Source organism: Carassius auratus, chromosome 12 (genome assembly GCF_003368295.1).
Source record: "Carassius auratus strain Wakin chromosome 12, ASM336829v1, whole genome shotgun sequence".
Lineage (NCBI taxonomy): Eukaryota > Metazoa > Chordata > Actinopteri > Cypriniformes > Cyprinidae > Carassius > Carassius auratus.
In genome coordinates, this window is record NC_039254.1 from 5,508,400 (window position 1) to 5,523,584 (window position 15,185).

The following is a 15,185-nucleotide window of genomic DNA, read 5'->3' on the forward strand; positions in this document are numbered from 1 at the left end:
AGATTGTATGTTTGAAATTCTCTTGAATATAAATAGCCACATGCATGTCTCTCTCCCAGCAGATAGCAGTATGTTTTTTTTTTTATTATTATTAGTTACCTGTCCATTAATGCAGTCATGTACTCTCATCCCAAATGAAGTGGGGTCAGCAATCAATCAGTAGCTCTTTTATGAACAATATATATTTGAGGTGGTGCTTTAAACCATTCTCAGAAGTCAAAGATTAAGGCAGTCACATTTTATGTTCTCATATCAAATAGTGTATGTTTTCCTCAACATTTTTTTTATTTGCCTTGTGTATATAAATTGAGATCCTACAATTGTCTTGTGGGATTGTGAAGTTTACTATATTCTGTTCACTTATCTGAAAGCTGTAAATCTATAGAAGGAAGACTTTATACTGGTGAACAATAATCAGAGGTTATGGTTAGCACTGTGAAATATGATATTCCAATCGTGTTTACCTAGCCCCCTATAATTAATCTAATTATTATAATTAATCTAATAATTACACCAATTGCACAGCCAATTCAAAGATATCAAATCAATGCAAGACAGCAAATTCTCAAAAGAAGATAAGAGTAAAAGATGCATATCATATTCTGTCTGCTTTCTTGCTACAGAATCGCCCTGATCCTCTTGCAACATTTCCTTAAGTACTTCATACCAAGACAAACATCCCCCGAGATAGAGACAGGAACTAACAATTGAATTTGCATTTGCATTGATCATGTAGAGTTATCACCTCTTGAGATAAAAGGCATTTTGCATGAAATACACCGGCAATGGCACAGCCTCTACAGGGAGCAAAATATCTCTTAACTCTTAGGATTTTTATCACATTTTAGTCTTCTTGTAAAATTGAGACCATTGTACCAGTCGCACTGATAAAATTCAAATGACACCAAACATGACTGTAAATATTACTTGCATTCATGTATAACATACTGTTGATCATTCTGAGTGGGATGGGTGAGGGGAAGAAAGGGGATGAGGGGGAAACCAGTGCAAATGTGAGAGGTGTTTTCACCACTATTTCTGTCAGTGAGATGTGGGAACATATGTCTGTTTGTTAATGCACTGTATGTTTTTTTTTTTGTATGTCTCAGATCAAAATTCTGAGGTTACTTCACCCTTACATCTTTTTTTTTTTATCTTTTTGGCATGTCTAAGTAATGTGTCAAATAGTGCAAGGTCTCAGAAACTGTGGTTTGTGAGATGATGGAAAGTGAATAATTCAGAACTCAAACTTAGAGTAATGGGTAAAATTGGGAAATACCTGTTTTATTACTGTAATTATGAAAGGTGAATAACACCGAGGTCATTTTTTTCTTTGAAGTCGTTTTATGCATTGCTGCAGATAGGAAATAGATTAATGTTAACAAACAGTGGACTTAATATTCTAAGTCTAAGCAATGCTACTTGGTATTATTTGATATACCAAAATTCTGACTTGAATGTAACTAAATGTGATCACACAATATTGTGTACTTCTATTATCTTTATTGTTATTATATTTATTATCCCCACAATAGTCTAGCTGTCAGGTCTCTCAGTGTGAACAGCTTCCAAGACATCCACTAAACTCAGCAGGGCTGGAGGAACAGCTAATATTGGCAGCCATTTGGGCTGGCTTGAGCCATTTTTTTCAGCGGGGAATATAAACATGCAGAGTTTCAAAGGGAGGGCATTTAAAAAGAGACGCAAACTCCCTCCACAACGATAGCAGCAGTTTAAAAAGAGGGCACTGAAGAAGAGGACCTCAAAGAGAACACTTCCACAATGAAGAACCAAAGCAGATGTCTGTGCGTTATTCTGCCCAATAACACAGAACTGAGTTTGACTGTTGGGGTGAGTAAAATGGATTAATACTTCATAATATCACAATATTTGAGTATCTGACATGGAGTGCCACTTTAAGAGTTACAGCCTCTTTTGATTTTGTTAAAAAGTTATATTAAGTATGAATGATGTTGGATGTTATAAAATCAATGGATTTTGCCTTTGTGATTAACGTTTATTCAGATTTCCAGTACTGCTTAAAACAGCCTAAACTGGCTTTCTGGTTCATTTCTTTTATACGTTGCTTGTCTTACTGTTTAGCATCTCTGTATTACAGCTTAAAGACAGAGGTCAAGACGTGTTCGAACAGCTGTTTGAGCGACTCGGCACCTCAGATCTTACCTTCTTTGGTCTGAGTGTGGTAAAGGGTCTGTGGTTTCCTTTGCTTGTTTTTGTATGTAAAACTGCTGACTAAGCCCTTTATGTTATAACGGTTAAACCAAAGGCTGAGCTTTGCAAAAAAACAAGAATGAAGGGAGTACCAGCTCTGTTTATCTAAACAAAGCTAGCCTTTACAACCTATCTTGTTCATTCCATTTCATTTAGACAGTCAACCCCTGTTTTTGGATTTGGGGCATAAATTGTCATTGTACCTCCCAAAGTCCTGGAGAAAGAATACATCAAAGGTAAAATCAAGCTCAAATAAAACTGTCATGTGTAAAAATTAGGACACCCTATTGAATTCCATGTTTTTTTGTATCAGCACAATATAATGAAAAAATACAAAAATCTGGTAATTGGCAGGTCTTAAAAAATAAATAAATAAATAAAAACATGATCTACAAGACATGACATATTGCACCAGACATCGTCAGAACAGTCCGCCATCAGTGGTTCAATCAACCTTAACATTATGAAGCGACGAGAATACTAAATATATGGCACAGTGTGATTGTCATGGTGTCATTCATCTGAGGTTTTATTTTTCAAATTTAAAAACCTACTCAGAACCAGATCATTTTGTATTATTAAAAGCAACCATGCATTTTACTTCTTCACATTGCATCCTACTGTGTACATCTTACAGATATGATACATCCACTCTTTTCATAGCTTTTGCTGGCTCTGAGACACTTGCTTTCTGTTTATCCATTTTTTATTTTATTTTATTTTTTAGCAAAAATCACTCATCGTAAAACAAAAGTTAGACACGAAGGCCCTGCTTTTAGAGACCTTGTCACAAATCCACTTGTTTTTTTTTTATTTATTTCTATTACTTTTGATACTTTTGATTAGAGATATAAGTCTCCTGACAAATTCCATTGCTGCCAGCATTAAGTCTGAGAATAATTCAAAGAAAGGAATTATTTGATTTAACAAAGATGCATTAAATTGATAAATATGGGACTTATTCACTTGCATAATAAATATTAAAAAACAATTAGTGTTATCGTGCTGGATCACTTTAAAATAAACACATGCAAGTCTGAAAAAATCAGCTAGAGAAAATCTGTAGGTGTTGGGTTTTTTCTGGTTTTGATATTACTGTAAATTGGTTGTGGGTTTTTTTTTCTCCATATGACATGATTACATAACACGAGATGTGATGTCATCTTAATACAGTGATTTGATTAACCATATGTTTTCATTGTATAGGAGAAAGTGATTCTCTCCCTCAAAGTGCAGTACTTTGTAGAAAATGTTCAACTAATTTTGTAAGTACAATGTTTGTTTCTTTTCCTCCTTTTCTTTTGTTTTCTATTTTTGGGAAATTGCGAAAATGTTTGTCACCTTACTTGGTGTCAGTGTCCTCGATCGCTCTGGCTTATTTAATTTAACCCTGTTAAGCCTGATGTATAATAGTCTGAATATTTTCAGTGAATAATCAAGTAAACCGAAGTTGATTCGATCCATTAAGTGTTCACCTTGAAATATCCTAGTAAACATCATGGTTAATGTTCATTCCAGTTAATGTTAATTCAAACATTTCAGAATGTGAAAATTAACTTCCAACTTAATTAATTAATATAAGGTAATGTATTATGAATACAAATTAATGATAGTTAATATATAAGATGGAATTAATCATGATCAATAAATGCTATAAAAATGGTGGTTCATTGTTAGTTAGTGATACCAAATGTATAAACCAATATTAACAAACTAAACCTTATGAAAAAAGCATTCATGAAATAATGAGTTTATTTCATTGAATGCAGGAAATGGGTTGCCTGGGAAAACGGTCCGTTATATAGTTTGAGACATTTACAAAAATATTTGACCACAAAATTCTGTGATTGACCAATCAGAATCAAGTGAGCCATAGTAAGTCAGTTTAATAAAGCAGTTTCCGAGTCCTAAATAACTAAATAGTATTGCTGATTTTTTTTTAATTATTTTTTTTATTATTATTGTAGATCATTTAAGTTGGGAATTAAAAAAATGTTTAAGCATCATCTGAACTGCTAGTTTCATTTTCAAAGAAACCGTGATACCCGCCAGCTGTATTATGCTGAGGTGAAGGGGAGAGTTTTGAGATCTGAGTGCTTTGAGCAGGAAGGACTGTACTTCCAGCTGGCTGCCTACGCCCTTCAAGCTGATCTTGGAGATTGCGAAGAAAACTTTGCATACTTTAGCCCACAGGGATTTTTCCCTTTTTGGGTAAGTGTTCTGCTATTTTTGTATTTGCTTTTTGCTGGTTTTCTCCTTCAGACCGCAAAAGTAAAAAATAAAACACCTGTTCTTACCATTCATACTAATGGTGTTTTCATTGTGGTATTGTACAGATTGTACAGAAGCATGGGAATGATTATATCCTGAAGCACACCCCAGCCCTGCACAGGGAGCTTAAAGGAATGTCATCCAGCGAGGCTGCCTCGCTTTTCATTCAGGAAGCGTTTACCTTGAGTGATGTGCCTCTCACCATCTATAGATTGTCCAAAGTTAGTGTTGTTGCGCTCAAGTTCAGAAGTGCAGTAATCAAGGCCAGTCAAGTCCTGATACAGAGTTAAGTCTGAGTCCAAGTCAAGATCTCATTTTATGTAGCATTTAGTTTTGTCCGGTTGTAGTATATATGGTCTTGGACTGGAGACAGACTTTTATCCAAACTGGACTAATACAACACTAGTATTCAGTCAAACCAAAGTTGTGAATTCTTCAGAAGTGAACTGAGAATGCCTTTTACATTTGAATTCAATTCCTGAAAATGAGGTTGGCACAAGTCTTATTTTACGCAATAATCCAAGAGCCAATGGAATATAATCCAAGAGCCAATTGAATATTCCTGTTGGGTTTTGTTGATGGTGATGCTAACTTGCAGATTGCCCTATAATATATATAATCTATGCTGCCATTTCTTCAGTTCAGAATTTTGCTCAAACATCCATTTTTACCAATATTTGTCACATTTCACTAATAAAATTCTCTGTCTCTTTCCCTGTCTTTCTTTCCATTCCTGCCCTCTTCTGTGTCCCTGCTGTCTCAGGAAAAGAAAAAAACACAAGGTTGTGTCCTCGTGGGTGTGACATCTACAGGACTGCAGATCTCTGAGGTAACTCCAAAACCATGGCCAATAACATCATCCATGCCATATGTATAAAACTAGAATTGCAAATCATATTCTACCCTTAAACGTAATTTTCCACTCAGATTTTCAAAACCCAGCAGGAAACCAGCTTTATTCATATTGGTTCAATCTAGTCATCTCGCTCATAGCAATGTCACACATAGGGTTATATGTTGCTCATTTCTACTCTCCAGGTGCTGAATGGGAAGGTGTATGATTTTCCGTGGCCCTCCATTCATTCCATTACTTTTCAGGTTCTATTGATTTTAACGTTTACAAATTCACCCAGTCAACTTATGACTTAAGAGCATCATTTTAAGAAACTACCTGTTGTTCTCAGCTTGTTTAACCCTCTGTTCAGTGCTTTCAGTTATGGTCTTGGTTTCACTACAGGGCAGGAAGTTTGACATTCGTGCTGATGGTTTGTTTGAGAAAAAGCTGGTGCTTTATAGTCTGTCCGTCCTTCATGCCAAAAACCTGCTGCAGCACGTAAGAAACAGTCACCGACTGCATCTCAACATAAAGCCCTTGGTCATGAAGCTCAAGGAAAAAAACGGTCAGAGTCCAAAATAACAATAATTCTCTGGAAGAATGTAATGCATCTGTTGTGGCATCTGTAGCGGTCTATCATCTTCCTGTTTTCCATCTTCACATTTTAGATTCATTTTGAAAGGCGTCTTGCATTTGCATTTGTTTGATGATAGACACAGGAAAAACAGCAATATTCTGAAATCAATCATACACACACACACACACACACACACACACACACACACAGTATGTATAAAAAAAAACCTCTCTGAAATTTTTACTGCAATCCTGCGTACAGCACCTTTAAAGTAATTTATTCCTGTGATGGTAAAGCTCAATTCTCAGTTTTTTTTCAAGTAGATCCTCCAGAAATCATTTTAATATGCTATTAACGAAGTTGAAAACCGTTTTGTTGCTTAATATTTCTTTGGAACCCATGATATATCATTTAAAAGTCTAGGACAAAATTAAAGTGGGAGAGAGAGAGAGAGAGAGAGAGAGAGAGAGTTAGAATTTTAACCAAACATTTATTTGACAGCTTCAAAACTATTCTAATACAATAATGACTCAAACAAAATTGACATTGGGATCAATGTAACGAACAAGAAAAATATAAAAGTAAATTGCATCATTGTAACACCACTGAACCAAAAAGAACATCAAGTCTTTCATCATCTTATAAAATTAAAAATCAACCCACACTCTTGCTTTTATCCAGTTTTTACAAATAGATACAACTTCACATCCTTCTGACCCTTGAATTTTATTTCTCCTGCTTTTATATACTGCCATTTTTGCTGCTCCCACAATAAAATTTAAAAGTTGAAATTTTATCTTATTATTTCTGATATTAATATCGATATCCAAGAAAGATAAAGATAAAAGATAAAATCTAACTTACCAAACAAAAATGTAAGAAAATCAAATAAATAGCACAATCTTGTACACTCCATATATATTAAAAAAATTGTCTCTTTTTTTTTTCACAGAAAGGACATAGATTACAAACATTAGGGTTAATAACATGTACAAAAGAATTAACAGCAACTGCGCTGTGTAAAATTCTCTCTTTTTTTCCAAAGGGGATTTATAAAACACTCTCCACACAGGTTTTATATTCTGGTTTAAATCTAATTTGTCTCTCCAGACAGTATCAAATCTTACATTTAAAACTTTCATGTTTCAAATTTTAAAACCGCTTCTGTACATTATTTTTCTGTTAGCCTCATTAATAGTTATAGATCCTCTAAATTCTTCAACAATTCCCCATCCACACCTTTAAAATCAGGAATAATATATACTTCTGGAAAAGGACCCTTGTTATTTGGAACCACTTTTCCTTCACCATAACTTTTAAGGAGAGACTTTCTTCTGCCGTAAACTTCTGTTTTAAAAGATCTAGTAATTTCCCTGCTAATCTTATTGATCTAACTCCAATGCAAGAAGCAACCTTTTGTGAGTTATCTAACTCGGGCCCCCAAGCAGCACACCATTTAACTTTAAAGTTCCATTTAACTTTTCTTGCTCTTCACATTGCATTTTCAAAACCCCATGCAGCTTCACTTGAAACATCAAATCTAGCTCCAAACACAGTTGTTTCTTCTAATAACCAAAATAAAGACATTCAAAAAGCCCCTCTTTTTTTCCTGAATAAGATCCATATTCTAAAGACCCCTTCATAGAAAGGAGTCAGTCCATTCAGATAAATTTTGCTAGAGTCCATTAAAAACAAAGCAGAGTCTAGTCCCAGGCCTCCAGCTTGATTCAAAACTAAGTTTGCAACATTCCTCCAAACAAGATTTTCAGGTCCAGTTAAGTCCTTGCCCCACTTCTTCCTTAGGGAGATATACTACACTCTATGTCACCAAATTGTCTCTGGCGGCACCCAGTGAAGCTTAGTTCAAAAAAAGTCTACAATTAGAGCTTGTAGTTTTGCAAGAAGTCCACTTGGAGGCACAGTACATCCCAAACAATCCCAGAATGTTGAAGCCACCAAATTATTGATGACTATTACACATCCTCTAAATGACAATTTTGGAGCACGGCAATTTCCATTTTTCCAGTTGTCCTTTTCTTTTTTCTAAAACACCCTCCCAGTTTTTTTTTTTTTTTTTTGTAATACTGAATCATCTCCATTTGTAATTCTGAATCATCTGTAATACTGAAAATGTTGCCATCACAACATTTTCTTCTTGTCTCTCTCCATCATTATTCTGAATTGTTTCATGTTCTTCATTCTCTGGACAAGCACGAAGAGAGTGCCCTCCCTGATGGCACTTGCAACATTTCATTGTTTCTGATGTTACATAAGTCAAAATCGACTAAGATTCACAGATTCAACACCTGACCGTTATTTAAAACCATGTACAATTGTCTACTGAAAGTAACAAGGTGTCTAAATTGTGCAGATTTACGTTTTAAAGTAATCTTTCTAATCTGCGTTACAACTTTGCCATGCCTTCTCATTCAATCAATTCATTTATGATAAATGGTGCCACATTTCACAATAGGATTTTTTTGGGTTGCATCAAAGGCATGCATATGACTAATTTATGAAGATTCCACTCACAACGATCTCATTAACTTTATTCACAACATCTAAGAACAAGAATGCTGACAGAATGCTTTTGTGGCCAACTACCTGTGCGGCTGCTGATCAAGCTTCACACTCACACTTCCAGGCGCTGCCATCTTAATCAACACACGCCTTGCTTTCCTTAACTGTACCAAACCTCTGAAACAATCACCAACCATGCTCCCCTAATATAATGAAAGATTCAACACGCAGGCAACCATTCTCACTCCAAATTCCGCCCACTCACGCCCAGCATGCACTCAGAGAGAGAGTGAGTGAAGTGGCATTCAGCCAAGTATGGTGACCCAAACTCAGAATTCGTGGTCTGCATTTAACCCATCCAAAGTGCACACACACAGCAGTGAACACACACACACGGTGCTGCCATTTTTTTTTTTTTTTTTAGAGGGAGAGAGAGACTTCAATTCAGTAAAGATACATAAAATTTATCAAAAGTAACAGTTAAGACATCTACAATGTTACAATATTTCTGAAGGATCATGTGACACTGAAAACTGGAGTTATGGCTTCTAAATTTTCAGCTTTGTCATAATCGGAAAAAATAACATTTTTAAATATAATAAAATAGAAAACAGTTATTTACATGATAATAATATTTCACAATATCACTGTTCATGTTTGATAAAGCACGAAAGATAAAAGATTATTATTACTTTTTTAAGATTAATAATAAAAAGTAGAAGTAATAATCATGTAACTGTGTGTTAATAGTGAAAATGTACACAACCATTCTGTAAGGTGGTAACTATTATAATTTCTTATTTGCTTTGTTTAAATATCTTCACTAACTAGACATTATCTGTTTGAATAAAGGGAGACACAGAGAGATGTACATCACAGATGGAGCTGATCTGGTGTTTGAGGACAGTGATGATGATGATGAGCTTCCACCAATGAAGTTCCTCGTAGACAACATCCAGAAGCAAACCACTGGCACCACCGAGAGTAAAACTGTCACGGGTAAACAAGACTGAAGTGTGTAACTTCACCTGCATTAGCAGCACCAGACTAAATCAAAATCACATTACCTACAGTATTTGACAAAAGAAGTATGTCCGGATTATTAGAACTCATAAAATACTATTAGACTCCTTTGCTTAGACTTACACAGGTGACACACACCTTTAATTTAACCTCCTTAATTATTACCTGATAAATAAGTACTATTAAGGCCACTTCACCTTTTAAATAAGGCACTGATGTTTTTGACTCCAAGATGTCTCACAGATTTAGAGTGACAATTATTCAGTCATTCATTATTCCTTATTTGTTCATTATGTGCAGGAAGTGGTGCTTCAAATGGCGCTTGCTGTTTAGAGATGAGTGTTGATGAGCCTGAAGAAATGTTGGTAGATGATCCTGAAGATGTTCTGCGTTTAATTGAGCTGGTGGAGGGTGTATCTGTGGATGGTCCTTTATTGTTGCCAATTTCTCACTGGGAAGGTGAGAATAGGAAAGTTTGGGGTCAGCAAGATACACATTCTGTACATACACACACACACAGATGTGACAAACAAGTGCACTTCCATATTGTACTTGGTGCTCTATTTTCACACACTAATTTTGTACTTTCTTTTTCTAAAAATGATTTGTTTTAGTACTTCTAGGATCATTTTAAGAACATGTAAATGTGTTTTCAAATGTGCTATTTTGGGAATTCATGAATATGAACTAAAATGTGTTTTTTTTTTTAAACTTGAACCCACTCTTCAAACACTTGTAGGTTCAAGTTTACTACAAGTAGTAACTAAATATATTTAAATAAAGCGAAAGTATGTTAAAAGCAAATTTTAGTTCATATTCATAGTGTCCCAAAATAGCACATTTGAGTACATTTTCTGGTCCCACTTTATATTAGGTGGCCTTAACTACTATGTACTTACATAAAAAATAAGTTCAGTGTACTTATTGTGTTCATATTGTATTGTAAAACACTTTTGCTGCTATTGAGGTGGGATAGGGGTAAGGTTAGGGAGAGGGTTGGAGGTATGGGTAAGTTTAAGGGTGGGTTAAGGTGTAAAGTATGGGTCAACAGTGTAATTATAAATGTAATTACAGAAATTAAATACAGATGTAATTACATGTAGTTTTTTCATATATAAGTACAATGTAAAAACATGTATGTACACAATAAGTACATTGTACTAAATTATTAATTAAAATGTAAGTACATAGTAGTAAAGGCCACTTAATATAAAGTGGGTCCCATTTTCTTAAGATTATCTTAGGTTTTGAGGATGTTTTAGTGCCTGAAAATAGAGCATTTTAAGTACAATATGGAAGTGCACTTATTTGACCTGGACACACACACACACAACTCTATAAAGTATAGCTATCTTTGTGAGGACATTGACTGACATAATGCAGCCTCTAGCTCCTTACCCTTAAATGCCTCTACCAAACCCTTACCCTAACCCTATTCTTTACCCAGTTATAACCCCTAAACCAAGTCTTGACCTTCAAACAGACCTTTAAAGGGGGTCTCATGAAGTGAGGACCGGCCAAAATATCCTCACTTTTTTGTCCTCATTCCGAAGGTCTAAAGCTCAAACCGGCTCTCACAATAAAAGATGTACAAGTTCAGACACACACGCACGCACACACACACACACACACATATATATACATGTGTGTGTCTATATATATATATATATATATATATATATATATATATATATATATATATATATATATAAATGTAGTCTTAGTGAAGAGAATAGATATAAATCTTACCAACTATAAACTTTTGAACAGTAGTGTACACTTGTTGCTTTGAATTCACTCCTACTTTTTTTTTTTTTTATGTATTTCCATCAAGGTGAAACTAATCAAATCAGTTAATTTCCACTACTGTCCACCCTGCTAGAAAACCCGCTTGAGGCATCTCTATCCCCATCTCAGTCACGAAGAATCTTAACAGTGGGTGTTAACCTGGAAGTGACAAGCAACCACAAGCCATAGATGAAAACAGCTTTCGAATGTGCATTTGTGCTTTGAATGAACTAACTTCTTTTCACATTATGTCCCTAAATATTCAACATATAAAATACACAGAAATTGTTTGCAAAGCATGCTGAAGTTATTTTTACATGCAAAAGACGTCATGTATTGTTTTATTGAACTTTGATCTTTACTGAAAAACCTACGGAAACCACTGTGTACAAACAGAAGTATTGTGAAATATGTGGTGGGAAAATGCCACATAATAGACCGTGAGGACATGGAAATGATAACATGCTAACTTTTGACATTATTTGACATATTGCGCCATGCTGTCATGGTTTAAAATGCTGAGTCATCAGAAATATTCATTGCATCTTTTAAGGAAGAAACGAGGGGGTGGGTAGGCAGGCATAAATGAGATGGGCTGGCTTCACATGGTTTGCCAAATTTCATTCAGTATCACATCATGAATGCGTTTGGATTGGTAAGTTTTGCTTGCTGTGTTCATCAGATATTTTTAACACACGAAAGTGTTTTCATTTATGTTAATGTATGTTTTTTTTTTTTTATGTAAGTTTGAGTCTTTAATATGTTACTGATGATAATGTAACCGAGATGGAAAGCTATGATTACATCTTCATATGGAAATACGTATTTGCACATTTAAGTCTTGGGTGATTGAGTCAGACATGTAACAGATAATAGATAGTTAAATAGCGATCCGTGCCAGTATACAGTAATTTTAGAAGAATTCGTTTTAGTTTCGTTCATCAAATCTTCTTCCCAGTATGAATACTGGTCTTAGAAATCATTTGAGTCTAAAAGTATCACTTTCTTTCTTCTGTGCACACCAGGACGAAAAGTGACGAAACACTTTTAAGTATTTTCAGTTTTGTTCCACAGAAGAATTGGATTTTATTATTTGAAAAATTTATTATTTTCACCACGTCACTTTAGATTAATTGAATGCATTTTGCTGAATAAACAAGTATTTCTCTTTACAGCATATAAATAAATGGGAATTAAGCATCAATAGAAACCTTTATCTTGTTACCAGTTGTGGTACATGTCCTGGCATGCCCACTACCAATGTATATGTATTTCCTGATAATGCTAAAAAATGCTCAACACATTAGCACTTCGCTTCGTTTTAAAATTTCAGACCACAAGAGGAACTAGTAACATCATTTACTTTCATCTGCAAAATGATTGCATTGAGTTAGTTACACATTTCAGGGCAGTTTCAAAGTGCACAAACCATGTTATATGGTATAAGTGTCGTGAGGTCAAAACATAGTATTGTGCAAAGAACTGTGCAAAAAGAAAACATTGATTCATAATAATTGATAATCTTCCATGTAATCATAATTTAATGGGAAAGGAACATAAGTTGGTAGCTATGTGTGTGTATGTTTGCAGTTTTTTAGAAATGTAGTCTGAGTTGTGTATTTCCAATGAGCCTTGGTTTGTAAAATACATTTTCCAAATCCTTTGTAATATTATAACTGTTTTTTCTTTTTTTTTTACTTTTTCAATTAAATGCATTTTTTTAATTTACCCCCCCCCCCAAAAAAAAAAATCAAATAAAAAATTAAGTATTAAGAATATCTTGTGTTTGTGTGTGTGCGAGCATGTACATATGTATGTATGTGTGTGTGTATGTGTTTAAAGTGTTTTATATTTGTTTACAGATTCTGATTGTTTGCCTGCACCTTTGCTGTAATGCACTACAAAATGGTAATTTCCTTTTGCATTTTTTATATTGGCCTATGTATTATTGTCTTTAATACCACATTCAATAATTAATAATAATCAAAAACCCAAGACAATTTGTGTTTAATTGCAATTAACATTCTCAGAAAAATCACTGGGGCAGTACCAACACTATTATGTACTTTTAAAGTACTGATATAATTTAGGGGTAAATAAGGTACAGATATTTATATTTGTACCTGAGGAAACTGCCCCAGTGAAAGGTGGGTTTTTTTAGGCTGGGTTTTACTGTTTACAGAAAAACATCATAACCCCTTAGGGGCACCCCCTGAGGGAACCCACACACCCCCTGATAATGAATGTGGTATTATATTAACAGACTATCCAAATTTTAATAAAACAATAGGCCTATACCTTTAAAATCATAGAAGTGTTTGTCACTTTAAAGCTATGGTTCACCCAAAAATTACAGTTCTGTCAATTGAACTTTTTGCTGTTAAATTGCATTAGTAACTCAAATTCTGTTTTGTTTTTGTAGGAACGTGCAACAACTTCACAGTGGCATTCATAGAGACGGCAGAAAAAGTGTCTTGCTTTAAGGTGATGGATGGACATGGTGCTATTTGTTGGACAGGCCATCCAACCCAGTCATGTCAGATAGACTACAAAGATGACAAGACGTGCATCAAGTGGCCAGTAGACACTGCAATCTCATGTGTGAAGGAGTCTGATGAGATGATTAAAACAGGTAATAAGTGTCCATTTTTTACCACTAGCACTGACAATAAATATATCAGATTTTTGACTTTATATCAGAATACCTGTTTCTCTTCTAGAAGAAGAAAAGAAGTGTGCCCATGACCAAGAAAGTGAGTCAAAATCTGTCATTTTTAATTAATTTATCATTTAGTAGGTATTTATTAAATAGATTTTTTTTCTTTTTTTAAGATATCAGTTGCAATGGAGAGTACAAACTTGGTAAGTTTATTTAAATCGAGTAAAATTTTTATTATTATTATTATTGTTATATGAAAACAAATTAATGGCTGCTCCCTAAAGTCAAGTCTTTGTGTTTATCCCAGACTCCGTCCCAGACGCCGTCTCAGAGCCTGGAGATTCTGCATCAACTCTATCATTGAGTAAGAATGCAAAACGAAACAATTAGCTGCTACATGTTTGCATCCATCATAAAATAATTCCACATATTTATGTTTCTAAATTACCGTTTTTTTGTTTGTTTTTTTTTTGCAGGCATTCAACTAATTATGGCTGCTATTACCATTGTCTACTGGGTGTTATGACACTACTAATAGTGTTCTGGGCTGCTTTAATTATCTAACATTTTTCAAATTAACTATTTTTTTTAATGTTTTGTACAATTTAACAAGTTTTTAAAAACATAATTTTTGTTTACATTAACTTTGAGTTATAACCACTATATGCTGTGGTGTTTCAAATAATTATATAAGCTGCTTTTGTAAATAAATAGTGTTTTAACAATCTTTATATTGTAGATTTTTAAGGCAATGTAAACAAAACAAAAAATTACTGGAAAATGTTTGCAACAGTTCACAACAGTCCATACAGATAAAAAATATAAAAATGCATGTTACACACAAAGCTCAGTTGTTTGAAGTGCATCTGTTAAAATATAACATAATCCCAAATAAAGCAAAATCCAAAACTAAAAATCTGATCATATTTCATCTCCATTCCACCCCCCCACCCCCATTTTTTTTTAAGGAAACTAATTTATTTAGCTTCAACATGAGTAATTCTACAGTCTAACCAAATATTATTCAAACTCTATATATCATTTTTAGGGGCCAAGCACCGAAGGTTCTTAAGCATCTATTGTATACATTAGCATGATTCTTTTCTTCCGTTGCAAGTGTATGGCAGCCCATAGAATCTCTTGTGGGAAAGTGAAATTTGGCACACTGCTAGAGGACAGTGAGAATAGTTACTTAGCAAATTTGGAGTCTCTAACTCAAACTCTCTAGCGCCACCACTTGTCTAAACTTTCAAAAAGTTTATGCTAATAACTTTTGAACC

The 15,185-nt window shown here is 34.3% G+C and overlaps 1 protein-coding gene across 3 annotated transcripts; it reads left to right on the forward strand.

The window, feature by feature from the left end:
• The first annotated feature begins 1,708 nt into the window (after window positions 1-1,708).
• LOC113111599 (FERM domain-containing protein 6) lies at window positions 1,709-13,995 on the forward strand. 3 transcript variants are annotated; one of them, XM_026276522.1, is made up of 14 exons: window positions 1,709-1,851; window positions 2,120-2,210; window positions 2,389-2,468; window positions 3,439-3,497; window positions 4,266-4,443; window positions 4,569-4,724; window positions 5,267-5,332; window positions 5,542-5,601; window positions 5,741-5,903; window positions 9,288-9,434; window positions 9,759-9,917; window positions 13,109-13,154; window positions 13,669-13,878; window positions 13,967-13,995. In XM_026276522.1, the coding sequence occupies exons 1-12, from the start codon at window positions 1,783-1,785 to the stop codon at window positions 13,138-13,140; spliced, it is 1,260 nt and encodes a 419-aa protein (XP_026132307.1). In that variant the 5' UTR covers window positions 1,709-1,782; the 3' UTR covers window positions 13,141-13,154; window positions 13,669-13,878; window positions 13,967-13,995. The 3 variants fall into 3 exon arrangements, with proteins under 3 accessions (XP_026132307.1, XP_026132309.1, XP_026132308.1); XM_026276524.1 differs by lacking the exon at window positions 13,967-13,995 and adding an exon at window positions 11,293-11,393 and having other exon boundaries at window positions 13,669-13,705; XM_026276523.1 differs by lacking the exons at window positions 13,109-13,154; window positions 13,669-13,878; window positions 13,967-13,995 and adding an exon at window positions 11,293-13,013.
• The last annotated feature ends 1,190 nt before the right edge of the window (window positions 13,996-15,185 follow it).

Excerpts from the sequence above, each read along its gene's own strand:
- LOC113111599 (XM_026276522.1), top strand. The coding sequence starts at position 1,783 with ATGAAGAACCAAAGCAGATGTCTGTGCGTTATTCTGCCCAATAACACA. Across the intron at positions 2,211-2,388 it reads TGGTCTGAGTGTGGTAAAGG|ACAGTCAACCCCTGTTTTTG; the intron begins GTCTGTGGTTTC and ends CATTTCATTTAG. Across the intron at positions 4,725-5,266 it reads CCATCTATAGATTGTCCAAA|GAAAAGAAAAAAACACAAGG; the intron begins GTTAGTGTTGTT and ends CTGCTGTCTCAG.